General features: G+C 40.2%; 2 protein-coding genes across 4 annotated transcripts in view; both read right to left on the bottom strand.

The window, feature by feature from the left end:
• HVCN1 (hydrogen voltage gated channel 1) overlaps positions 1-27,964 on the bottom strand; it is a 542,590-nt gene that overhangs the window by 54,716 nt on the left and 459,910 nt on the right. The window lies entirely within an intron of this gene.
• Positions 6,407-27,844, bottom strand: PPP1CC (protein phosphatase 1 catalytic subunit gamma). The gene is made up of 8 exons (XM_006736984.3): positions 27,589-27,844; positions 16,394-16,525; positions 15,000-15,230; positions 10,529-10,633; positions 9,103-9,326; positions 8,760-8,894; positions 7,697-7,757; positions 6,407-6,799 (listed from the first exon to the last, which is right to left on the bottom strand). The coding sequence occupies exons 1-8, from the start codon at positions 27,641-27,643 to the stop codon at positions 6,729-6,731; spliced, it is 1,014 nt and encodes a 337-aa protein (XP_006737047.1). The 5' UTR covers positions 27,644-27,844; the 3' UTR covers positions 6,407-6,728.

Genomic DNA, 27,964 nt, shown 5'->3' with positions numbered 1-27,964 from the left:
CCAGGGCCCTGGGATGGAGCCCCGCATCGGGCTCTCTGCTCGGCCAGGAGCCTGCTTCTCCCTCTCCCACTCCCCCTGCTTGTGTTCCCTCTCTCGCTGTGTCTCTCTCTGTCAAATAAATAAATCTTAAAAAAAAAAAAAAGTTGCTGGGTTTTTTTGCCCCAGCTTTAGGACACTGCTGAATTTTGTAGGCATCACACGGTTCAACCTAATTATAGTGGACCCTGAATACAGCTGGGAATATGGCATAAAGATAAAGAAGAAATAACCCTGCCACACATAAGGAGATAGCAAAGAACCTTGCCTATCTTGACCCTGGCACTCGGTAGAGGGAAATAAAAAGCTCTCTCCTGAGAATTCACAACTAGGACGTATAGGTTTGAGGCCCAATTTCATGATACCTGTATGATCTGAAAAATTTCAAGTGACGAATTTAAAGTTTCTGTAATATCACTGTTCTAGTCTACCTGCGGAGGCAAACTCAATCTTGACTGACAGAAGAACTCAACTTCCATTCAGGCCACAGAGATTGCTCCTGGGTAAAAATGCAAGGAAACACAAAACACACGGAAACAACAATGAAAAACCAGTAGGAGTAACAAATGAAACAGACCCCCAGAGACTTCAGATATTGGAATAATCAGATGGAATATAAAATAACCATGGCTATTATACTTAGAGGAATAGAATATAAGTTTCAAAAGATTAGCAGGGAAAAATGACAAAGAATGACCAAGCAGATTTTTGAAAAACAACCAAAAACAGAACTTGAAATACAGTAATTAAAATAAAAAAATTCAGTGGCTGGATTAGATTAGGCACAAGTGAGGAGAAAATTAGTAAACTAGAAGCTATAGCTGAAGATATTATTGAGAATGCAAATCACAGGGACAGAGATGGAAAAGAGAGAGAGGTTACAAGGAAATGGAAGAATGGGATCTAACACATGTCTTACCATCAATCCCAAAGGAAAGAGAATGTGAAGTGCAAAGATAGTAACTTCTAAAGCTAATAATGCGCATTAGAACTACTAGGGTAGACACTAAAAGAATAGTCATAAAAAATAAACTTCAAACAAATAGAAAAAATTAGAGAAAAAAAAAGACAAGACAAAGTATGCACCACCATACCCCCAAAAAACATAAAATGGGAATTCAGCATGTCAACATAGATAAATCTCTTAAAAAATGTTGAGGGGCAATTGGCTGGCTCAGTCAGAAGAGCGTGCAACTCTTGATTTGGGGTCTTGAGTTTGAGGCCCATGTTGGATACAGAAATTACTTGAATAAAACTTAAAAACAAATTTAAAGAAAATGTTGAAAGAAGCCATTCCCAAAAGAATACACACAGCATATGTAACGTTCAAAAACTGGCAAAATTTAACACTATATTGTTTAGAGAGACACACAATAAAAAGCAAGGAAATGATTAATCTCAAATTCAAGACCGTGGTTAACTCTGGACGGAGTATGTGTAATTGGGGAGGGCTCCCCAGGGGAGCTCCTAAGATATTGGTAATATTCTATTTCTTAACCCAGGTAGTGGGTGTGTGGTGTTTTACATATATATATCTTTTTGTATTCAGATACTTCACAAAAAATAGACACTAAAAAAATATACAGCATATGAAATATGTAACACATAAAATGGTAATATACCTTGATATACACACAGCGAAATACATTTAATGAAATTATACACACACACACAATCAAGAAACAAAGACAGTGGTGCTGGAACCCCCTCAATGAAAAACCCTGGCCTCCTAAGGATGTTGCGTTCCAATCTACAGAATGCTTTCCCAATCTGTGTCTCATGATGAAATGCTAAGAAGGGAAAGCAGCTGAATAACCCTGAAGTGATTACCTGTTTGACCTTCTATCGGGAGAGTACTTGGATTAAATTTCTTAGCTAGTTAGCTATCAGACAAGGCATCACAAAGCTGAGAAAGCTCTAACAGTTTAAAGTTGTACTGACATCTTACCAAAGCTGGTCTACAAACCCAGGCCTGTAAGCAGTAGTCCTCTTAAAGCAGTGGTTTCAAGCCCTGGGGACTGAAGCTGGTGGGGGACACCGAGCCCCCAGCCTCTACTTTTAGAGCCATTCTGATTTTATTCACTTTATGGATGTCTTTGATATGATTTTGTTTGAAGGGTTCCACCTGTCAAGAGAGTATGAACAGCACGGTCTTAGAGGAATCCTAGCTTTCTGGAGTTGGGAAAAGAATGCAAATCACCTTTCTCAACTCTGTATAAATGTAAAAGCAGAGGTGACCAAAATGTGCACCCAATAAGCAATTTGCACTGCAGCAAATCTTAAAGATAGTTGGTTTTCTTTCCTCTTTTGTCCTTATTCCACTGTCTTGAGAAATACCCCATGGCCCTAGAAGAACAATAGAAACAGGAGGCAGACTTGAAATCAATCTGAGCCAAGCTGAACAAAATCCAGGCAATCCCCGATCCACGGATCCATGCATCTTATCAACGTTGCATGGCCTCCCGACTGAGAGATTGAGTCAACTCCAGCTATCCTTAATCATTAGGGTTAACGCTAAACATGAGAAGGAAGATATTGGTGTTTGTGGGTGGGTCATCAAAACTTGGAAAGATGTGATTTCATTTTGGTAACTAACAGGTATAGAATTGGACTCCTCTCAAGGCTCTTTTGAGTTGGTGGATGGAGCAAATCTCCAGCAGATAGCAAATGAACTTCTGCCAAGCTCAGCAGAAACATCTTTATCCCACCTGCTCTCCTGCCACACCTACCTAACTTGCTAGGGTTTTGCTGGAAAGGTCAAGCAGCCAGTCTGTCCCAGAACATAATGACTGGTTACTGTTCTCTCGTACAGTAGCCCTGAACAACTGGTGTGTGGGCTGGTCCTCTCTGGGAGACATGGTATTTGATACTGTGCTAATTAGGTGGCTAGAAGAAAAAAAGGAATACACTTTAAAATGGCTCCTTAGAATTTTTTCTACAGCTGCACCAAATATACATCTTGGCTGAATGATTTATTAAAATTCTGTATTTGGTTGCAGCTGAATATCACTATTAGAGAACTGGTTGTTTGGGACACAAAATGAATGTGAAATCTAGCCAGAAAAAATATTTTATTTGAACTGTCAGAATTTTCTCAAGTTTGACATTAGGTAGGAACCAAACTTAGCACCATCAGTTGCTTTACTGCTCCTGTGGTTATCTGCACGTTTATAATACTAAGTAGATGCTCACTTTTACCTGAGGTTGGTGGAAGACCAAGTTGTCTTGCGGCTGGCCCTCCCACCAAACTGAGTGTCGTGTCCTAATAATTTTAAGGTTAACAGCTTCTGTCTCTTCCTAGACTTCAAAAAATCTGGTTGATGACAATGATTTAATTGTACACAATCCCTCCATCTCAAGCTTTGTGCACTCCAAGATTTCATCTTCAGAAGCACTTACGATTTTTGCCATATTGATCTATTTCCAAACGTTTAAATGCCTCATACTTAAAAACTCTTAAAAACTTTTGTTAGCTTAAATTTCTTCCTAAACTTATCTAGGTAACATCTATTTTCCCATTTATTAACTTTTTGATTACAGAAGTGTTCAAAATTAACTAAGTGCTTTCATCCTATAACATATTCTTTAACTGACAATAAATGACAAATCTGCACAAAAGGCTTACCTGTATTTGAAATTTTTGATATATGCAATAAATCCAAATGCCATGCCTGTTCGAGCTACTGCAGCTATTGTGCTGATCGGATAAACAGTGGTCCTCTCTGTGACCACCCAATTGTTAATCATGTACTGATTCGGGGATGCCAGGAATTCTAAGTATTCATTCCATTGCTCTTGGGATGAGGTTGAAAGCATTGATAGCAGGTCTTCATTTTTACTCTTCATCTGAAGCTCACATATATAGTCCAGCATGGATGAATGAAAATTGGTTTTTGCCTATGTCTGGACAAGTTTTCCCAAGTAAGTTCCTTTTTTTTTTTCCATTGATGTAAATCTTTGGTGTCTTATAGCTGCTGACTCAATGCTCATTATGTGTAAGCCAAGTATTAGGCACTTTTTTGGGTTTTCAATCTTCACAATCCCTCAGTATTCTGGTTTTCTATCTTACACGTGAAGAAAGCAAAGCCTGGGGTTGGGGTGTCCTATTCTTCTGCTCTAGGCTGATGTGTACATCTGATTTACAGAGCTGAAAGAAGCGAATCATGATCTCCGCAGATTCCAGCTGGCTGGTTTGCAAGGCTGAATGAGCTTTGGGTCTGTCTTTTCGTAGGAGGTGGGGAAATGAGCATATAGAACTTCAAACCTTTTTTTTTTAAGATTTTATTTATTTATTTGACAGAGAGAGACATAGCGAGAGAGGGAACACAAGCAGGGGGAGTGGGAGACGGAGAAGCAGGCTTCCCGCCAAGCAGGGGGCCCAATGTGGGGCTCGATCCCAGGACCCTGGGATCACGACCTGGGCCGAAGGCAGACGCCTAACGACTGAGCCACCCAGGCGCCCCAGAACTTCAAACCTTTTAACCCACTCTTTGGAAAGAGCTCTTGCCCATTCTGCCTCCGTTTGCCAGCTATTATTTTCTCTTCACTTCCCAGCAGTTTCCTTTCAGCCTCTCATCATGGTCCCAGAGGGAAACTCAGGTGATAGCTCTTCCCTTCCCTCAGTCTGAATTCTGTGCTTTCTTCATGACTCAACACTCAATCGTTTGTTCCTCATTCCCATGTCCCATATTCCATTTATGTCTCCGTGACTTGTAGAGTATGCCATGTCAGCATCTGTGCTGTTCACTGCAGCTAGACACGGGCAGGCCTAGTTAAGTAGGCACAAACCAGTGATTTCAAATGATGGGTTTCAACTATATTATATACACTATTTAGCTACATAGGATAGCTGTCACCCTTCTGAATGGTGGTGTACTGGTGCAGTCATCTTGAGAGCAAGAATACGTAAAACTAGAATTTAAAATATTACACTAATAATTGCAACAACTTCATGTTTCCTGGTTGTTTCTTTTGTATTTGCTGAAAATACAGGTGTTTAATGTGCAGTCAGTGCTCACAGTTGCTTGGCTGTCCACGGCTTAGTATCAGGTCATTATAGGCCTATATGTAATAGGCAGGTGCTATTTAGAACCCGGCCAGCTGAGTTTTCAACCATATGAAACAACTGAGATTAATTATAAAGCAACAAATAGTGAATGATACTATTATGAGTCAAGCATTACTCTGAGCATATCACATCATTTCATTCAAGATTCACAATGAGGCAGGTACACTCCCTGGTTTATAAGAGACACTGGGGCTCAGCATTTAAGTCACTCACTCAAATCACACATTTAAGAAGGGAACAAAGGCAGATGTGATTCAGATGCACATGAAGAGAAGTAACAAATGAGAAAGTAAGGTTAGGGCAGACTGGGATTTATAAGGCAAGGCCTCAAGTTCTATTGTCACATACTAGTTTCAAATTATGAGCCTCTCCTAAGATCTCATGTCCTAAAACAAAGACTGATTTTGTTTCCTACTTACCTGGAGCTACGTGTTCTTTCTGAAAGAATTTAAGCAAGCCACCACACCCCATGCTCTATCACCTGAGTAGAGTAGCCCAATTTTATAACTATAGAATTTTGAAATCCTACAAGTGACACAACTGATAAGGTCCAGGGCACAGATTAATAACACATGAAATTTGCCTTCGACATAATCAATTACTGCTCATCTTTCTTCCTATAAAGGAGGAGACGGGAGAATATGACAAGAAATTAAAATAATACAAGTTTGGATCTGTCACAGAACGTGGAATGAGAAGGCACAAGAGGTCAGGAGGTCCAACCTCCCTCCCTGACAGAGAAGCATGCTTAAGGGGCAAGATGTGGCCAATGTCTCAGGACCACAGACCGTTAGTGCCGACAGGAGACTGGACCCCAGCAGCCCTATGCTTTTCCCTCCACATGCCACCACTGGCACTCTAAGCGAAGCCAGTTTTGGAGAAGAAAGTGCTTTGCAAGTGACATGCTCTTCACTCGCTTTTAATGTACTTTGAGAAATGAACATCCATTTGACACACTTGTGACACACGTAATATGACACGACACTGTGTTCCATATGAATCAGGGAACCGAGAAGAGAGCAAAGAACTATGCACGCAAACACTGGTGGTTGAGTCCTAAAAAGAAAGCGGTTGTTCAACTGAACCCAGACCAACATTAAACTATGGATGCCGGTGACATCGCAGCTCACCAAGCCCCCCACCTCCCAAACGGCAGCGGAGGAGGAGAGCTCAATCGTATCACCCTACTTCAGAAACGTACTTACATCCCGGTTAGAACTCCACAAACATGAGCATCCATATTGTAATCCATCTTTGGAAAACAGACTATTTGAAGGAAAACAAATCCAAATTGAAACTATGTGGTTTCCAGAGCAATTTATTCATTAAAATCTATTCAATATGCCATCAACAGTTCTCCTGTGTGTATTGTGCTGATAAATAGACACTGAGAGGATTTAACAAGTTCGTCGTTTAATAAGTCTGAATTCATTTTCACCACATGGTCTTGTACACGGTCATCTGTTGAAACAGATTTCTTTTTAACAGATCTTAGTTTAAAAAAGTCATAGATACTGTGAGTTCTGTATAAACTGGCGGATATTAAGTTAGTTCCTTTGTTTTGACTTATAAGCCTCAACTTCACCGCAGAATAAAGAATGTAGGCCAGAGAAAGCATAATCGGTCACTCGTATAGAACAGTATTGTTTCTATAATTTGAAGCTTTCTGAATGGACGGGTTCAGGCCTGATGTAACTGTAAAAAGATTACTTAATGAATAGACTATATGGAAATTGTACAAAATGTTATTAACTTTAATCATTAATAGCTTAAACAGCACTATGTTACTAATTGCTATTCAAAACCAAAAACCTGTTTTTGAATCCCCAAGAAGGTGGCATGTGTACACAAGCACGCCACCCTGTACTTAGGGGTTTGTCAAGACGTATTTCAACAGAAACTTTGGCTTTAGGAAAGAGTCACAAACATTGAAAATAATGGCTTTAATCGTCATTTTGAGTATACGGTAGGGAAAGTGTGCTTTAATTAAATATACATCATGCCAGTGATGCTGGCAAGGTTGAGTTAATCCTAATGTTGATAGCTATAAAAACTAGTTTGTACATGACAAGACAATGAGAGAAAAAAAGCAATCCCTTTGAAACAAAACTTTAAAAAAAATATGTTCACAGTGGTTTGTATCAACAGTATGCATTTTATGACAATAACATGTACAGATTGAGCACCCTAGGGCTCTCTTTATATCCTAAAGAAAACGAGCATTTACATTATTCATGGGTTGAACTGAGTTTTAAAAAGATCAATTGTACACTTACCCCTTAGACAGGATAAACTGTTCTGGGGTGTACAGCTTTAACACCATCATTAAAGTTGTTTGCAAAAGGAACACAGAATTTAAAAAAACAAAACATTTTTTCTTGGGAGTGGAGAGTCTTTCATTTGCTGTTATAACCAGCAAATGCCATTCATTAACTCAAAAAATGGAAGGGGGGCCCCACAAACACACTATTTGAGCAAGCTGACCAGTACACATTACAGTTTTAAAAATGAAGGTTATATACTCTATGTTACAAGTCCCAACTAGGCAGTGTCAAAATGACATCTATTTCTTTGCTTGCTTTGTGATCATACCCCTTGGAGGTGTTACAGGTCTCGTGGCATTCGGCTTCTTTTTCTCTGCAGGTTTTAAAATCTGCAAAGATTCAAAGGTAAGTGCATTTTAGGAAATATTCTCGACCCCAAATCTTAAGATTTCTTAAATCTCACTCAAATCTTTTGTTCAGAAAGGTCTCTGACCATTTAAAACTGACCCAACAACTCTTGAAAACCCCACTAACATATTAACGTACCATGTTAATATGTTAACATGTAAACATTTTGGTAATAAATGCTATGATGAAGAGAGGACAAATTATTTTGCCTCTGGATAAAATGACAATTTTCTGAAGTCAGTTCTTGTAGTATGTCTAGGCTATCCCCTCTGACACGGGGGTGGGGTGGAGAGTTCTCCAGAGCAGTGTTTCTCAAACCCACAGGGGGCCCTCTCATAGTCTCTGGGAGCTGCAAGTTCTCCCCCATAGTTGGTAAAACAACATTTAACTGATGACTGCCACTTGACTTCAGTGGCTTTACTTATGATTATGACTGGGCTAGCCTGAAGTTGTACAAGTTTAATTGTAGTAAGAGAGCGAGAAAAAGACTCAAGACAGACTTTGTGTGTAAATGATACTTTTGTGCCAAGTGAAGGCCAAATGATGTCATGGTGAATCAGTCTTGTGGAAATTAAAGAAAAGTGGTGGGAGAAGGGAGTAATCACACAGCACATCTGTGTGGCAGTTAGTTCTATTCTCACATACAAGCGGGGATTTAATTTTAGCTGAACATTATACTGACATAAGTTTTAGATTTATAGCAAAGGAACTCTAAGCATGAGGAGCCAATAAATTGGTTTTTTACCCCATTTAAATAATGTAAAAACAGTTAAATTCAACACAGCAGGAAAGGTTCCCTGACAATTTTTTTCCCCTTAGAAGGGGTCCACTGATTACAGAATTAGGACAAACACTTGTATGGGAAAATAAAAATTTAGTCTACTCAACATAAATGAACAGTAGGCAGAAAATAGCAATTTTTTAAAAAAAATCAGTAAAATTTAGACATAATAGTAGGAAACAATGCTGAAAGCATCCTCTACCTGAAAAGAACACATTAGAGTTTCGTCCACACTCATCATGGCACCTGCATTGTCAAACTCTCCACAATAATTGGGCGCAGAAAACAGAGTGACCAACTGCCTCTTTGCAAAAAATTCATATCCATCTTCAACCACCTTGGAGAGAAAATGGTTTTAGAGTAAGTAGGTGTAAATTGCAGGTGAGTAAAACCACTTTTCAGTTTCCCATTGAGCCTGATATCCTACAGGTCACTTGCAGAGACATTTTGTATGAATAAGCAATACCTACCCACTAAAATCAACAAGGAGAATCTGTGCTCACACACATGCTCTTAAGTGTACATGTAAAATTCAAAATCAATACCTGGTGGGCTCTACATATAAGATCCAAATCATGCTTATGGAGAAATTTTGCAACCACTTCTGCACCAAATGTGAAGGACACTCCTCTGTCATTTTCACCCCAGCCTAAGACATCTTTATCGGGGTCAGACCACAAAAGATCACAAAGAAGACCTTGATCTGGTACATCAGTTGGTCGCATAATTCGCCGAATCTGCTCCATAGATTGAAGATCTGGTGATAAACCTATTAAATGAAAAAAAAATTTTTTTTTTGAAGAAAACAGAACTTCACTTTAACAGTTCCATTTGCTTACAGAGGGACTCAATGACTCCAACATGGAGGGCTTAAATCTATGCCTATGATTTTTTTTTTTTTATGGTTATGTTTTCTTATTTAGCTTTGGTTTAAAATAAAAAAACTGAAAAAGCACTAGAATTTATTATATGCACCAATCTGCGAGGCACAATATGTCTAAATGGTATATGGAATCAGTTACCTCAATATACAGAGCCCTATAAAATTAAAATCCAGTGATTTATAGACAACCACTCCTCAACTCCTTTGATGATAATAATGAACAATGTACATTCTAGATTTTATTATCGACCATTTGTAATGACTGGGTGTAGAGGGTGCAGATACTCAGGTATGATGTAGCTTTCCAGGAAACCTGTGCTGTCCAAGTACCATCAAATCTATCAGACCGGCTTCGATGTAGCTGACTTTCATCTGAATTTAAAATCACATGCCCAGGGGCACCTGGCTGGCTCAGTGGGTTGAGCCCACTGCAATTCCTGATCTCGGGGTTGTGAGTTCAAGCCCCATGTTGGGGGTAGAGTTTACTTAAAAAAAATAAAATTAAAAAATTTTTAAAAATCACATGCCCAGCTCTACCGAAACCAGCTGAAGTATACGAGGGCAGGGATAATGGCTTTATTAAAATACATTGTGTTGGCTCTTTGACAGCTGTCATTATAATTTCTGACCAAGGGTGAAAAGAAATCCTTTTTCACAATTACTATTTAATTATGTTATACAAAGCACAACCATGGAGAAAAATAAAATCGCTTTTAAAATCCAAGTCAAAAATTTCTAAAAGAAGAGGATCAAAAACAGACCAAGGAAAGTCTACTCACATTTTCAGGATTCTGGAGAATCTATGATACAGCATATTAATCGCTCTTCACTTTATATTTAAAAACACTTTCTGCTCTATTTTCAAGTCAAACTGTTACAGAGCCTAGAATTCCCTGTAACGAATCAATTTCTTACTTCAGATTTCTATCCAAATGATCCTAGATGCACCAGAGTGGACCCATGGTGTAACACATCAATAAAGGAGAGTCACCTGACAGAGAAGTCATCCCAACGACAACTCAAATGTCTAAGTGTAGCCCCTTCAGAAGGGAACAAAACCTATTTGCAACTAAAATTAGCCCACATACCTCCATGACAGCAGAATATCTTCTCATCCACGATGGCTGCTATCGGTAAACAGTTAAAGCAGTCTGTGAAAGTTTTCCATAGTTTAATGTTATATCTTCTTTTACCTGTGAAAATTTTAGGATGGTTAAAAAGACTGGTGTTCTGTAGGTTCATTCTCTTAGGACAATTTCTCCCAAAGTAAGGTGCTAATTACTTTTTAAGTAAACAAGAATTATGCTTTTATTAAAAATTCCCTGGAGGATAGGTTTAGCAGATCTAGCTATACTTTAAAATCCCAAAGAAGTTTGAAATCAGAATCCCAAATGCAATGATTAGGGATTATCATTAACCCCCAATAATTATTTGGTAGAACAAACTCTGTTTAGAACCTAGCATGTTTTGTCCAATCTCAACCCAGAGGCAATTATGAATAGCTTACACATGTGCCATTACCATCTTCCTTCTGAGGAAGCTTCTGAGAGTTGACACCCATCCCATCTCTCACTATCATCAAGAGCTTACTGGTACCAGATAATTCCCAGCCCTACATACTCTAGTAGCAGGTACACCAGGATAACTGTTCCTAACACTGCCACAAATGCTCAGAACGTTCCCCAGAGAAACGATGTTACAGGGTGGTTGTATTCCCCTCACCAGCCCCTGTATTCCCTGCATTCTGGAGTCACAGTGTGATTTGGACATAAGCATGACTTTAAGGTACTGTTCCTGCAAGCAAATTACGTTTTGACTTAAAAACCTACTCATAAATTCTGTAAGCACAAATCTGTCTGAATTGGGTTGAGAATGGCCCAACTGTGGGTCACCTTGTCTCCTGTACGTCCATACCAGAAAACCCAAAGATCTAAGCACAATCTTCATTGCTAAAGCCAAGTTTGTCCTTTGTCTCCTCTCCTTTCTTATTCTAGGGACATCTACAGGTTTTTTTTTTTTTTTTAAAGATTTTATTTATTTGACAGAGAAAGACACAGCGAGAGAGGGAACACAAACGGGGAGTGGGAGAGGAGAAGCAGACTCCCCGCCGAGCAGGGAGCCCGATGCGGGACTCGATCCTGGGACTCCAGGATCATGACCTGAGCCAAAGGCAGTCGCTTAACCAACTGAGCCACCCAGGCGCCGGGGACATCTACAGGTTTAAAGCTGAACCTTTTTGGAAAGTTTAGACTGGCCCAAGCAGCAGGTTCCTGAACCACACCTTCCACTCTACTGCAAATCAAGTCAGGTATGGAATTTAGCACAGGGTTTGGAATGTAATGCAAATTCAACAAACACTTGACTTCTCCCTTTGCATAGAACTGTCGTCTTTCCTTTTAATAGTTTATGTTTTTTCTATGACTGGGTATAACTCTCACCATGGTTCACCCTGTTTTGTATTTCTTTGGAGGTCACTAATTCCCTATTCCTTATCTTCCTTCACTGGAGGGTTCTGGAAGCCAAACAGAATTCTTCTCTACAAAAGGCTGAAAGGGAACCTTTTACTTAAAAAGTAAAATGACAGAAGAACAAGGCTGGGCTGGTCCTAACCTCCATTCATAAAAGTGATTTGGTTCTGTCTCCTATTTTCCTCTGAAGCCTATCTCTGAATGACCACCCAATGGCTCGCTTGGATTTTTCCTTTGCGCACGTGCTGCATTTGCCAGTGCCAACGAATCCTCTCCCTTCTTGAAGTCTGCTTTGCTCCATGATTCTTTATTCATGCAACACACTCCAGTTTGTCTTGCAGATTCCTTTGCTACCTTTCCTGGCTCCTTCAACAAAAATTAGGATTCTTCCTCCTGTTGCCTCTGAGCATCTTAACTAAGTCCTAGGGCCCTGTTTTCTGTTCTCTCTACACTTCCTCCCTAAGGTCACTTCAGACCAGTAAGAACATCTGGCTCCAGAAAGGTTTAGCCTGGATAACTGCCAAGGTCTCTTCAAGCTTCCAAATCCAGGGATTCTGAGCCAGAATCCCTAATGCAGTTTCCTATTACTACAGATCAGCCTGCTCTGGTATCAGAAAGGGATAACACATATTCACATTTTTTTTTTTAAAGATTTTATTTATTTATTTGAGAGAGAGAATGAGATAGAGAGAGCATGAGAGGGGGGAGGGTCAGAGGGAGAAGCAGGCTCCCCGCTGAGCAGGGAGCCCGATGCGGGACTCGATCCAGGGACTCCGGGATCATGACCTGAGCCGAAGGCAGTCGCTTAACCAACTGAGCCACCCAGGCGCCCCCACATATTCACATTTTATCTAACAACAGACTCCCCAGCTTTTCCAGGACTACACTCTTTATAAAAAAGTTGGGGTGGGGGTCGGAGGGAGAAAGAGTGCTTATTATACTTGTGAAATAAGCCTATCACCTAAAGCAGTGGTTTTAAATTGTTCCATGAAAATCTACATTTTAATAAAGCTTCTCAACTTTTAACTTCAAGTAAAATTTTAATAAAATTTTCAACAGATTTTTTAAAAGTCTGCAACCATCAATCGAAAGCCACCTATGTCAAGGACACTGCTCTGCCCACAAGTAGACTGGATGGCAAGTTATACCTGCCTGATGATGGGCGGGGGGAGGTGAGGGGAGCTTGAGCACAAGGTTAATCAGTAAGTCTTGATGACCAGACAAGAAACCAACCAATGCTGACCATCTAAAATAATTTTTAAAGTCTTCTGCATTAAATAGAAACTGAAAACAACGTCGCTAATATCTTCACTTGGATATATGTAAGAGTATCTGGATTTGAACTTCATCAATGAAAACATCAAAGTACTTGCTGAACAGCAGCATATAAAAGGAACCTTTTCTTAACTTGTTCTAAAAAGTAGCACCTGTAACAAATACCAAAACACAATTTATAAAACTTGCTGCCTCTCATCTCACTACCTTAGGAGTAATAACTGCTTTACTAGTACTTCTCTGATAGACTCATTGTCAAAATCAAGTATCTTTCTTGGGGCATCTGGCTGTCTCAGTTGGTAGAACATCTAACTCTTGATCTTGGGGTGGTGAGTTCAAGCCCCACGTTGTGTGTAGAGATTACTTAAAAACAACCACCACCACCACCTTTCTGGCCACAGACTCAGTTGACCTAGTCAGTTCAGAACCCATTAGATTTTTCTTTGGTGATCCCTCCCCACCTCATCTTACCAGCTGGGTCTCAGGGCCTCAGACCAGGCAAACATACAATTATGGGAGAGGGTGAGAGTAGGAGAGCTAAGTCTAGAAATAAAATCTTTCTAGCAGTGCACTTCTAACAAATGAGCTAGCTGAATACATCTATGTGGAACTGAGATGGAAAAACACCACATTACAGGTTATGACTACAGTCTGGTGGGGGAGGGCCACAGTGACAATTCTTTACTGGTCTTGTTATCATCACTGGCAAATGTAGTAACTCAAATTCCTTAACCACTTCTCTCCTCCCTGCCTGAAGCCTCTCCTAGCAGAAATGATAAGCACAGGGCGCCTGGGTGGCTCAGTTGGTTAAGCGACTGCCTTCGGCTCAGGTCATGATCCTGGAGTCCCGGGATCGAGTCCCGCATCGGGCTCCCTGCTGTCAGCAGGGAGTCTGCTTCTCCCTCTGACCCTCCCCCCTCATGCTCTCTCTATCTCATTCTCTCTCTCAAATAAATAAATAAAATCTTTAAAAAAAAAAAGAAAAAAAAAAGAAATGATAAGCACAAAAGGATGGGGGTAAGGACCCAACTCACCCCCCCTTAAACATTTTATACTTATTAACACTACAATAACAACAATTCCACCAAAACTGGCAATTTTTAAGGCTTTAAGAATCTTGTTTTTTATCAATTACCAACTCAAAGTGTACCTTCAACTATACAATCCAAAATGGGTCATAATTATATATAAAATGTTACACAAATAATTTTTTTTGTTTTTAATTTCGCTTTCTCCTTTCAGCATATTTTAGGATAATAACTGCCATTTGTCCTGGGTGCACATGTGCCAGAAGGAAAAAAAAAAACAAACACACACACAAAAGAAATCATTTGTGTATTTGAAGATACCATTTATGTGAAATAACTAGAAAAGGCAAATCTACAGAGGACGAAAGCAGATTAGTGCTTGCCTATAAATTTACTAAAAATCACTGAACTGTATACTTAAAACAGACAGATTTTATGGAATGAAATTATACCTCAATAAAGTTGTTAAAAACAAAACTATCTATTTGGACAGGTTCTCAGACCTGTACTAAGAATTAAGTTCAATGATGATCTTAAAGAAGCCACCACTGCGACCATTACTTCTTAATCTAATAGTCACATCATAAAAGAATCTAGGGCATTATTATACTGTAGTGGCAGTGTTATTTTTTTATCTTAAGAAAAAACTAAGAACAAGTTAATGAAATAAAAAATGATAGATTATAACATTTCATCTGAAATGCTCACAAATCCTAACAGAATATATGCAGCTTATGACCAAGTATCTCAGTTTAATTAAGTCTTCCTTAGATGTAGAAAGTACTTACATTCATCATAAAATCCATAAATTCTATTGATGCTGGCACATTCATGGTTTCCTCTGAGAAGAAAAAAATTCTCGGGATATTTGATTTTGTAAGCCAGTAAGAGGCAGATAGTCTCCAATGACTGCTTCCCCCTGTCCACATAGTCCCCAAGAAACAGGTAGTTGCTTTCTGGTGGGAAACCACCGTACTCGAAAAGTCGAAGCAAATCATAGTATTGCCCATGGATATCACCTAGAAGCAAGAATTTAGTTACACAGTGCCCTCATACTTATTGTTCAATCCACTAACAAAGTTTTGGAGAGACATTCTTTTTTATTTATTTATTTATTTATTTATTTATTTTTATGTTAATCCCCATACATTACATCATTAGTTTTAGATGAAGTGTTCCATGATTCATTGTTTGTGCATAACACCCAGTGCTCCATGCAGAATGTGCCCTCCTCAATACCCACCACCAGGCTAACCCATCCTCCCACCCCCCTCCCTTGGAGAGACATTCTTTAAACATGCATTGCATAACTGGATTGACCTCTAATAATTAGGAGTTAAATTTGACGGCTAACACTAATTTCCAAACTTGTATCATGTTTTAGTTCAACTGAGCTTAATAACAATTTTAAGAGTATGTTCATGTCCAGAATCTCACACAAAACTCAACTAATTAAGAATTAATTTCGTGGAAAGGATTATTAATGCCTAGGCAGGCCTTCTTGCCAAGTAACATGGCTTTCCTTTCAGGCTGGCTGACCACTATCATATCTCCGGCAGCTCAGCCTGCAGGTTACTGTGTCAGCAGAACTGCTGCGTTGCTAGTGAGCCCCAGACCTGCATGAACAAAGGTACACACACCACACCCACCAATTCATTCAGCTTTCAATTTCCCCCTGCTAGATAATGCCAAAGAGCATTCAACTTTAAAATCATACATAGAAGCTTTATCAATGTAGTCAAATATGCTAGAATATTTAGCATTACTCAGATGAACTTCAGTTTTTATACGGATTATCTGCATCTATCATGTAGAAACAGACTACAAAACGGCATCAAGGAAAGTCTATTTTTAAGCATAACCAGTCTTGCTTTAAGCTTAAATGTAATTCCTATATATTCATATAGTTCAGACCTTTTCTTAGCTCTCCGGTGTCATTTCTTTCCTTTCTACTGCAATGTTTATATTCCTTTAGTGAAACAATTTTTAGAAAATCTGAAGCACATCTAAGTAAACTAAGTCCATTAGAGGTATTAATTCTAAAACTAAAATTATTTAAGTAGTTCCAGGTTATTCATAAATAGCAAACGATTCTGCTGGCTAACACAAAGGCATCTATATATCCTCGAGTCACTTAATCAATTGCATAATCAAAGGCAACTGTTCATGTGCCAAAACCTACCACATATTTTGAGTGGTGCTTCAAGTTCTAGTAGGATAGGCTGACTGAGAAAGATCTCTCGGGACTTTAAGCACAGTCCTCGGATTTCATTCTCCTGTAGCTGGACATTCTTACCAGGCTTGGACCCTCTCACTGTAGGGGAGAAAAACTCCAGTTAGTCAAATGAAGTCAAGATACAATTTAACATACAAATTAAAAATATCTGAGAAGGCATAAGTTTTAATAAGGAGGAGGCAAAAACACAGTTTAACTGGCTTTCTGGCTGACTTTATTTTCATAACACTTCTAAAGAACATGGTTTTAATGCCTAATTGTAATTGTAAAATCTTAGACAGGATTTCATTGATTATTTAGTTGTATCTTCTATACTAAGTTAAGACTTGTTACAGTATCCTGAACAAGGGGCCACACTGTGTATGAATACTGTTAGAAAGGTATTCCTTTTGTTACTTGCTGAAATCAGACTGGCTGTGGCACAGTCCAAGGCCTCAGTTTTGCATCCCAGCCACAAAAATCGGCCTTGTTCACCTCCAGCCTGTCCACCAGGCCATCTCTTTTTGCCTCCAGTCCTGTCTTCTCTTCTCCAGCCTTATAAATGAATTAGTATTTGTACAGCAGGAGATTTCAGAGATCGTCACATTACTGAGTTGGTTCTAAAGATTTTTTTTTTTTTTTAAGATTTTATTTATTTGACAGAGACAGAGACAGCGACAGCAGGAACACAAGCAGGGGGAGTGGGAGAGGGAGAAGCAGACTTCCCGCTGAGCAGGGAGCCCGATGTGGGACTCGATCCCAGGACTCTGACCTGAGCAGGAGGCAGCCGCTTAACGACTGAGCCACCCAGGCGCCCAGGATTCCTGTTTTAAAATACGAAATTGGGGGGCGCCTGGGTGGCTCAGTCGGTTAAGCGACTGCCTTCAGCTCAGGTCATGATCCTGGAGTCCCAGGATCGAGTCCCATATCAGGCTCCCTGCTCTGCAGGGAATCTGCTTCTCCCTCTGACCCTCCCCCCTCTCATGCTCTCTCTCTCTCTCGTTCTCTCTAATAATAAAAAAAAAAGTCTCTTCATTTTAAAAAAAAAAAAAATAAATAAAATGTGAAATTGGAGGGGCACCTGGGCGGCTCAATTGGTTAAGCATCCAACTCTTGATTTCAGCTCAGGTCGTGATCTTGAGGTGGTGAGATCGAGCCCTGTGTCGGGCTCTGAGCTCAGCGAGGGAGTCTGCTTTAGATTCTCTCTCCTCCTCTCCCTCTGCCCCCCCACGCCCCCTCGCATGCGCGTGCTCTTTCTAAATAAATCTTTTTTATTTTTAAAGATTTTATTTATTTATTTGACAGAGACACAGCGAGAGAAGGAACACAAGCAGGGGGAGTGGGAGAGGGAGAAGCAGGCTTCCTGCTGAGCAGGGAGCCTGATGCAGGGCTCAATCCCAGGACCCTGGGATCACATCCCGAGCCGAAGGCAGACGCTTAACGACGGAGCCACCCAGGTGCCCCTAAATAAATAAATCTTTTAAAAAAATAAATAAAAAATTAAAAAGGTGAGACTGGAAATGCTCAGAACCCTCCCCCATCAGTGTTTTTCAGAGGATGGCTGGTATTTCCTCAAGAGTTCTATGAAAAAATTTAAGTGTCGTTTGCATTTTACTGAAACACACTTCAGGCTCATTGTACATACTGTACATATTTTGCTGTGCAATCTCTGGGACTGCATCTGTGAATACAATGATGCCCTTACAGGGCAAAGGATGTCAGTGAGTGCTGTAAGGAAGGTTTCCTAGTAATCTGAACATACAAAACAAGAAAAGGGAGAAAGGTGGCTCGTCGTTAAGTGTCTGCCTTCTGCTCAGGTCATGATCCCAGGGTCCTGGGATCGAGCCCCGCCTCGGGCTCCCTGCTCCGTGGAGAGCCTGCTTCTCCCTCTCCCACTCCCCCTGCTTGTGTTCCCTCTCTCGCTGTCAGATAGGAAAGGAAAGGAAAAGGGAAAAACGAAAAAGGAAAGGAAAGGAAAGGAAAGGGAGAAAGAAGGAAGAAAGAAAGAAAGAAAGAAATACTGGTACAGCACTACGTGTTGCCCACATCTGAGTACCCGAGTTCTACTATCAAAGTAAAGCACTCCAGCCCTGTAACAGTTCATTTATCAGCAGGTAGGCAGGAAATGAAATTTTGTTTTGATTCCAGTTATAGCAGATTAGACAGTCACTAAATACAGATTAAATAGCACTGAATTGCTAATTTTACCTTATCCTTACAGTTATAAAGTGGCCTGCTTGCTGGTAGGGTATGGTTAAATACAGGGACTGATTATTCGCAACTTGCAATCGGTCTTAATACTTGTTTTGTACAAAAGATTTATGAAAGCAGGCATTCTACGAATTAGAACTGAACCAAAATCACAGGACCAGACTAAATATAGAATGTCAAGTTACATCCTTCAACCATTAAACCCAATATAAAGTGATTTAGTTTTAGCAAAACCACAAAACCCATCAGATTAAATTATTGTTGCTAATTTAAATGTTATCAGTTTTGAAGGCTTTATATTCAACTTATAAAATCATTCAGCCTATTAAGTGAATAAAAGCAGTAAGTTTAACCGGTTTGTATGTAGCTTTGTTCTGTAAATATCTAATGTTACAGAGTGATAAAAATTACAAATGAAAAACCTGATGTCTGCTGAGAATTTTTTTCCATTAAATATGGCTGAGTCCAAGTTTGAGAAATATTGTCCTAGGCAAAGCCATTTTTCAGCCTGAATAGCCGAAACCCTGAGTTCTCTGAAGAAAAGAGTTTTGAACAGAAACCCAACACTGTGTAGAGGGGTTTTACTTTTTCAATGAAAGACAGTACACAAGAAAAGATGGCAAGAGGGAAGGGCCAAACTCTTGAAGCACACAATGAAGAGAAAGTGTTGAAAGAGCAGTGGAACTGGGAGCCAGCCCCAAGTTTCTGTACTGGTTCTACAGCCTTGAGCAAATCACTGCTTTGGACCCCAAAATATGTTAACTGAAGCAAACCACAGCCAGTCTCCTTCTGATCAAAACATTATGAAATGAGAAGCAACGAAGAGGAAAGCACAGTGATGATAATTTTCGAGGGAAGACATGAAAGAGACACATCTATAATACTACAGCAACTGAGCAATAAAAAATGGTTTTTCTAGAACCACAGTAATTTTCTCTCCTGACACACACAGTGTAGAACTCAAGAAACACTCCTGATGGAAAGACAGTGGGATTCCTGCTTCACTGGCCAGAAAACCCCAATCATTAGCAATTATACCACAAGTCAGCCAGAAGCTTGGGCAGACTGCCCAGCAGGAAACTTTTATTTTGGGATAGGAGGGGACTCCTAGAAGCTTCTGGTTTTCAACCTCAATCTTTTTCAGCAGAGCCCCACATTTGTGAATGAACAGTCCACTTTAAGTCTTTCAAGAGAGCGTGCAATAATTAATCTACACCTATATGGAAGGAAGGCTGTACTTTTAATATGAATGCTATCATTAAATCGATGCCACCAGATTAAGTCAATGTTGCTCATATAAATATTTACTGGTTTTGGAGGCTTCCCACTACCACCTTTAGACATAGTCTATGAGTTTTCTTATTGTTTTCCTGTTTATCCTCTGAGTGAAGTGTACAGGTAAGTAAAAAGCAATATTGCTAACAATTAAAAATTATTCTTAATGTGCAGTAAGGATTAAATGCAGTTTTTCCAGAACAAATCAAGATTTTATATCTGAAGAACAGTGCTCATTAAAAACAACATGGTCCCAAAGCTTCTTAAATTCCCTACCATTAGCTAAAGCAATAAAATTACGAAAATAGAAACTGTGCCAAAACCCTCATCTACCAGTTGGCAAATACCTGCTCATCCTTCAAGACTTGCCCTGGAGAACCTCTCCTATCCACCTCCTCTCCTCTCCTAAGCCTAGTTTACGCTTTCTGAAATGCTCTCACAACGCTTGGATACCACTCAGCACACATCATACTTTGTACTGTAAATGCCATTTTGCTTCCACCTACTCATCTGGACCCTCTGGTAGGCTGTAAACCCCAAGACCACACGACTGGCTCTGCAGTGTACATGCCCACGGCCAGATGTGGCAGGCGCTCAAAATTTGTTGTGTGAATGAAATCGGGATAAATCTCTAAGTGCTGATGACATGTGATATCAGAATTAAACATGTTATTCCAGACTACATACTTTTGAATAGCAAAAAACCTGTGTCTGTGCTTTAAAATTAAAAAAAGCAAGAGTGTCATTTCCTATCAGCCTTTAACGGAATATTTTTCTAGTTGCAAAAATTTAGGATTACTCTTAAGTTTCATGTTGAAGATGATTTGTCTAATAATTAGAAGATCAAGATTTCAAAATGGGTTTTAGCAGTTCAAATAAACACCAGCTATTTCTTAAAAATGGCCACATCGGCCAATAGTTCATAAATCTACTTCACTATTTTCAACATCCATCAAATAGAATTACGTACTAGTTGCAGCTAACATTTACCAAGCACTCATCATGTGCTGGGTACTGCACTAGAGGGCTTTACATTGCCACTTAATCCTCACAAAAATCCTGTAAGTTAGGCTCTGTCACTTCTGTCAGTCTGGGAGAGGTTCGGTGACTTGGTCTAAGATCACAGAGCTTACAGGAACACCAGGCCCCTATGAACTCTAAGTCTCGTGGTGCTGCCACCATACTACTACCCTACCAACTAAGGATTTGTTCTTCTTTAACTTCCAAACGAAGGAGTTTTTATAGGACAAACTACCAAAACCCTAATATATGGTCACTGCTTCCTAAGAAAATTCTGAGATGGGATAAAAAATCATAAAGCATCCTTACAAATGAGAAGCATTAAATCAGAACTAAGCTAGGCAATCTGTTTAAGACTATCATTACTTATTAACCATGCTTCAAACATTGAACAGAAGAGTTGCAGAATATCTACTAGGTGCCAGACCCTCTGATGGATGCTGGGGATACCCTGGTACACAGGATGGACAAGAACCTTGTCCCTTCTCTTGTGGAGGACACAGAAAATAAGAATAGGTAACTGCAGCTTGTTATAAATGCTATGACTAGAACTATCCCTTCATAAAGATTATAAAGCTAAAAGTTCACCTTAAGGATAGTATCTTCAACACCACTGAAAAGACAAAGGCTTTTTAAATAAAAACATCTCTATTTTAAACAGAAACATCTCTACTTACAAACACTGCAGCTCTACTTAATAAATATCAGTCAATACTTACCTTGAGGTTTAAAGCCTCACTGTGCTCTGCGCGCAATGGGAGAAACATGCACAAAAAGGAGACCCTTGGTAGGAAATTCAAGAGTTGTCACATGTTACCTTCCTAAGGAAGTAGCTGTGGTAGTTCAAATAGTAAGTATCAAATTATTTCAACAACTGCCAAAGGAATCCAAAATATTCAACAAATAAGAACTTCACTTTCCAGATGGGAGTGTTTTCTCATAAATCCAGATGCTAGGCATTGCATGGAAATCAGGAGGCATTGTAAACATGTGTAGGTTAGTGATCATTACTAACACTAGTTACATTAACATACCAATTTAGACCTTAAACATACAACTTGTGAGTAAAAACCTTTCTTTAACTGGCTAGAAAGATTCAGAAAAATGCATTATGGCTGTCAACAGCAAAGGCTGTTCTGTAGAAACTTATCTATTTATCTGGCAAATCATTAACATGAGCGTATGATTAAAAACTTCCATGCAATTTTATCAAAAACAAACTGACAAACACTTGAAATAATAAAAGAATGTTATCGGTGATTATTTGCAACGCCAGCTTTTTCTCACAGGCAACACTAACTTTTCTGACAGCCTGGCTACAAGCAGAGATGAAAACTATGCAAAGAAATTTAAAACTACTTTGGGATTATTTATGAATAATAAAAAAAGTATTCTTCTTGCTCTTTAATTAAAAGTCCCTTAATTGTTGAAAGTAAATCTTACTAAAAGGAACAGCATACACAAAAAGAAAAGCTCCAGATGAATTATAATGAAGTTTTAGAATCTAAGAATGGCACAACCAGCATAAAAATAGGCTGACGCAGACTTTGCTGTTTTAAGATAATCTTACTTAAGTAGGTGGTAATCTTGAGAATACTGCACATCATAATCATTTCAGTGACAGAATCAGTAACCTCACACTATAGGACAGATTTAGGGAAGGAAGACCTCAAAACAAGACAAACAACAGTGAATATCTGCAACATTAAAACTTTCCCACACACAACTGAGTTCTTTCCTACAAAAACTATAAACCACAAAAATGTTACCAAGAATCACTTGGTTTCATTGCAGTCAGGAAGACTTCCCACTTTCGGACTACCTGAATTGTTTCCGCACCACACACACCCTCATTCTTGACTTTCCTAACTGCTGCTGTTATACTTTGTGCATTTATTTTTTTTATTGAGGTATAAGTGACACACAATGCAACAACAGTATATACTTTGGACATTTAGAGGGGATACCAATTTTCTCAAGACAAATACTCAGGATACAGTTGGAAAATACCACTGTTCTCAAAGTATCTTGAGTTTTCTACACCTAATGTGAAACCAGTTTACTGAAAAATGTTTATCTTTTCAGTCTAACAACCCATTTTGATAAAATACCACTAATCAGACTGGAGGTCTGACCCTACATTTTATGAGTAATTTTCATTTTCATAAGGCATCAGTGACACCCACTGTGGGTGCCAGCAAACCCTAGAGTAGTGGAGACACTGGAGGTTTCAGGTAATCAATCAAGACCTGTAAGTAAATCATCTGTTCTTACATGCTTGGATACAGGGGTCTGATCCTAAATCTTAATAATTTGTCCTAGAATTCCATAAACTCCCAAAATATGAAAATCTTTCCTTATTCATCTTCAACAAGACTTCCTTTTTTAAAGCAATTCACATCAGAATATTGTCTCCTTCACACTTCAATCTTCAAGGTCTTCTAATCGCCCTGATTGTAAATGAAGAGAAACAGTCAAGCTGGTATAAAATCATTATCAACCACTGCCCTGCTTCAGGATCAGTAATCCTCACCTACCTCAAGTAAACTGACTGGCACAGGCACATAATTTGCAGAACAGGTCAAAGATTAAAGGACTGCAGTATCAAAGACATAAAACAATCTCACCGGGGGCGCCTGCGTGGCTCAGTCAGTTAAGCATCTGCCTTCGGTCCTGGGATCGAGTCCCCCATCGGGCTCCCTGCCCAGCGGGTAGCCTGCTCCCCCCCCGACCTGCCACTCCCCCTGCCTGTGTGCTTTCTCTGTGTGTGTCAAATAAATAAATAAAATCTTAAAAAAAAACCACACACAACAATCTCTACAAAAAACCTCTACCTTTGACAACAGATTACTAATGCGTGGCCTGGCACCACCTCCATTTCACCAGCTGGGGAAAAGGAAAGCCTGGCCTCTGCTCTTGTGGCTCACATTCCCTCAAGCACAACATCATGACACACACCACCCTGTTAGATTTCACTGATGTCCCCTGTTACTGACAAACATGGGGGCACTTCAGGCATAAGGAGAGTAATCCTCTCCATGCTGTGGTTTAGGACTGGTGCAAGCTGCAGATCATGTCTCCAAGAGATCCTTCCCCTCCTACCTCATGGGAGAGGATGAGGCCTACTACTGACATGCGGCAAGGGGAGGGGAGGGAAAGGCAGGGGGCCTCAAAACACAGACTTCTTGCAAAATAGGGAATTAGTAACACAAGCTTTGATAATAATGTCTTTATCAACAAAATGCCCTATGATAATTGCTTATCTGACCTATTTAAAAAATAATAATTGCAGAATTCTCATTAGAAAAAAAGACTACTTTTGTTTTCTTTGATCAGAATTTTAAGAACTTTTTTTTTTGTCCTTTGTATGATCTTCAAGCCCAGGCACTGGTGCTATTTTAACATTAGAATATAAACATGTTTCATATTACACCAAAAAGCTAAATACATGGGTGACTTAAATTTATAGTTTCAGAGTATCTGAACACTCCCTACTTTCAGATGAACTCTTACACATCAGAGGATTAAAGTAGTAGATGCTTTCTGAGGGCCAAGGCAGAAGTCATATTTATTTTATTATTATTATTTTTAAGATTTTTATTTATTCATTTGAGAGAGAGACAGAGAGAGTGAGAGAAAGCGCCCGCGCATGTGTGCCCGCGTGTATAAGCTGGGGGAGCGGCAGGAAGAGGGAGAGGGAGAGGGAGAAGCAGGCTTCCCGCTGAGCGGGAAGCCCTTATGATTCCAGCGTCCTGGGATCATGACCTGAGCCGAAGGCGGGTGCTTAACGACTGAGCCACCCAGGCGCCCCAAATGTCATATTTAAATCACTAAAGTAAGTAGAACAATTATGCAGAGCCTGACAAGGTCTTGCAGTTTGACGACGGTCATCTTCAGAGAAAAGATGCTTTTTGCAAATCAGGATGTGAAATAAGTTACAGGGCCTGCTACATAAGGAAAGTACTAAACATCTCTACTCCCCAGACCCGGTCACTTACAAAGTAAAACTCTGCCCTCTCACTTTTCTCCAACATGGTAGGAATATCACACCAAATCAATAGCTAGCTTATTTTCTCTCTAAATCTAAGTTTTACTGTACAGTTATTTAAATAATTGAACGTTAGTTAAACTAAGGAGTCTCAAGTTTTATCATCAGCAAGGCAGAGCCTGGATAAAGCTTCCAAGGTAGGTCACCTAAGTGATGCCTCACTTAAGGAACAACTACTTAAAGTTTAGACTAGAAAAGAATTGCAAAGTTGTAGTGCAAATCAACATGCTGGTTTTCTTAAAGACCTCACTTTGAGTTGCCTTTTTAGTACTATTACGAGCCACTTCTCAACTAAGCTTGCACAGTCTTAAAAGACAATTCTGAACATACAAAAAAGATTACAAAACTCATATGCCATTTTCAGATATACTTACATCTTAATTAAAATTTTTAGGGAAAAAGGTTTTGGGGGCATTACAAAAAAAAAAAATCACAAAAAATTTATTATCAACATCTTCTAACACGGATGTGTGTGTGCATGCGTGTATATCTGTATCCTCAATGGATCATCTTCAACTGTTTCTCTGCCAAATTAACACTGATGAGAAAAAAACAAATTTGTAGTATACAGTATTGTGCAATTAGCCCATTCCAGAGACATTAAAATGCAATGCTTTATTATATTAATTCCAATGAAAAAATGATACATTAAAAAATCTGGTTTTCAAGTGCAACATAACACGTAGAGAAGAACTATTAAGAAACAAATGATCTCATTTTAGATGATCCAAGTTTATCAAGGTAAATTTCTTATCATGATTTAAAAACTAAGACTAAAATGAACAAATCTGTTATGTGAATACAGAGTTGTAAGCAACACAGGTCTTAAGTTAACAAAAATGGTTTTAAAGTTCTGATGATTCTAATCAACACAGATTCCAATTTGTTGTTTCCTCAGTGAAGTAAAGCCCATCATATCTCCCCATCCATAACCCTGTACAGATATGCAAAAGTTAAAGACTTAAAATGAAAATATTTAATTAAAAGGTCCTTTCTTACTGCAAACTGTTTTAATCGGTTCCTGGCTGACTGTGGCCTCATAGAAATCAAAGGACTGTATTAACTAGCATGAAAATATATGAAAAATCTAGTTCTTATAATAAATGACATGTACTGAATGAGTGACAAGGTTTTTACCCATAAATGCCACTGACATCTCAAGAGCATTTGAGGGGACTTTATAGACACATTCAGACACATTTCTTTTAAGAAAATATAAAAGCAAAAAAAACACCCCAGGATGGATGAAGATATTTTCAGAAATTTCATTTTAATGACTTAATTTAAAAGATCCGCAAATTCTAGTACCAAACCTGCCCCAACTGTTCTTGCTCTGGACTCCATCTCTCAAGCACTTACACTACATTATTTTAGAACAGTTATAAAGGCAAAAAGCAGTTAAAACTCAGACAAATCTTCATTATCTGGCGCCCAAATCAAGGGATTTGAATCCTTCCAAAGTCTCAGAAAAAGACATTAGCATTAGCAGACAGGCTTGGGAATTCGGGTGCGGGAGGCTCGCTTCAAAGACCCCCTTTAAAATCCAAACTTCATCTGCATCCCACATCAATATGAAACAATTGTCAGGCACCTCAGGAGTCTTAGGTCAGACAAAATTAAAGCCTTCTTTTAACCTCTGCTTAACCTTCCTTCAAACATAAGGTGGGCTGAACGTAGCAAGTTCTAGCTCCCGGCTGGCTTGGAAACCTGTCACTAATGTGTGACCTTGGTCAAGTGACTTAACCTCTCTGTGTCTTAGTTTCTTCTGAAAAACAGGAAAAAATAAAAGCACTCACCTCCCAAAAGACTGTTGGGAGAATTTATGAAATGTGTGTAAACTGCTCTAAAAATGTCTGACACACAGTAAGCGCTTTAGAAACGCTGAGTATTGCTATAAATGTAATTATGAGATGGACGCAAAGCGCTTAATACAGAACCTGGCACATTGGAAAGATAACAAACTGTCACCATCGCTGGTTTCATGTTCAGTGGCACGTTCAGAAAAGAGCGCGGAGACCTCTTCAAGATAAGGATAACTTAAGAAGAGTATCTGGGAAGGCAGGAGGGGATGGGTTCCGACACCCTCAGGAGATTTGAACGTTCGTCACCAAGTAACAAGAAATGGGCCGTCCGACCCCAGCCCCACACAAAAAATAAGCAAGATAGGAAAGAAGCCCTCGAAGCTGGTGGAACCCACAGCCCCATCAAATTGCTTTCCGAGAGGGCGGGTACCAGAAAGTAAGGAACACGCGGTCCTGTAGGGCGGACCGGGGCCCCCAGCCCTCTCTCCTCCAAAGGCTGGTCCCGCCTGCAGGGCGCAAGGGGGTACGGACCGGAAACGTGGGGGTGGGGAGCGGAGTTTTCAAATCTCCGGGAGGAAGGCTGCAGCTCCGAGCAATGAATGAGCGGCGCCGGAAGGGTCCGCGGGTTGGGCCAAGTGCGGGACCCCGGCCGGCCTCCCTCCGGCTGCAGCCCCTGGCCCCACGAGCCAACTCGCGGGGCTCACTCCCCTCCGCGCTGCAAGCCCAACCGGCCTCCCAACTTCCCCCTCCCCCGCGAGCCCCAGAGGCCGCCCGCCTCCCCTCAGTCCGTCCTCCGACCCCTTCACCTTCCAGCAGCCGTTGGATGATGCTGTCGATGTTGAGTTTATCTATATCCGCCATCGCCTTCCCACCGCCGACCCTCCCGCAGCGGCGCCGCCGCCGCCGGCTCGCGCCCGGGACTCACACCTCCTTTCCCACGCCACCAGCAGAGCGGCGGTGGTGGCGGCGGTGGCGGCGGTGGCAGCAGCCGCGGCGGGTCCCCCCCCAACCGCCCCGCTCCCTGCTTCCTCCTTCTCTCCCCACTGGAACCACGAGAAGAACAAAATGGCCGCCGACTCCTTAGCCAGTCTCGGTCGGCGCACGGATGCGCGCGGGGGAGTGCAGCGACCCAGCCGGGACTTCTTTATGGGCCATAGGGCTCGCGGGAGGGGGCGGGGCCAG

This window comes from Leptonychotes weddellii, chromosome 13 (assembly GCF_054177405.1).
Source record: "Leptonychotes weddellii isolate Sample4059 chromosome 13, ASM5417740v2, whole genome shotgun sequence".
NCBI lineage: Eukaryota > Metazoa > Chordata > Mammalia > Carnivora > Phocidae > Leptonychotes > Leptonychotes weddellii.
This window is presented reverse-complemented; position numbering and strand designations above follow the sequence as displayed.

Coding starts and splice junctions, on each gene's coding strand:
- PPP1CC (XM_006736984.3), bottom strand. CDS start 27,643: ATGGCGGATATAGATAAACTCAACATCGACAGCATCATCCAACGGCTG. Junction 10,634..14,999: donor TTATGGATTTTATGATGAAT/GTAAGTACTTTC, acceptor AAATTTTCACAG/GTAAAAGAAGATATAACATT. Junction 8,895..9,102: donor TTATATGTAGAGCCCACCAG/GTATTGATTTTG, acceptor TTTCTCTCCAAG/GTGGTTGAAGATGGATATGA.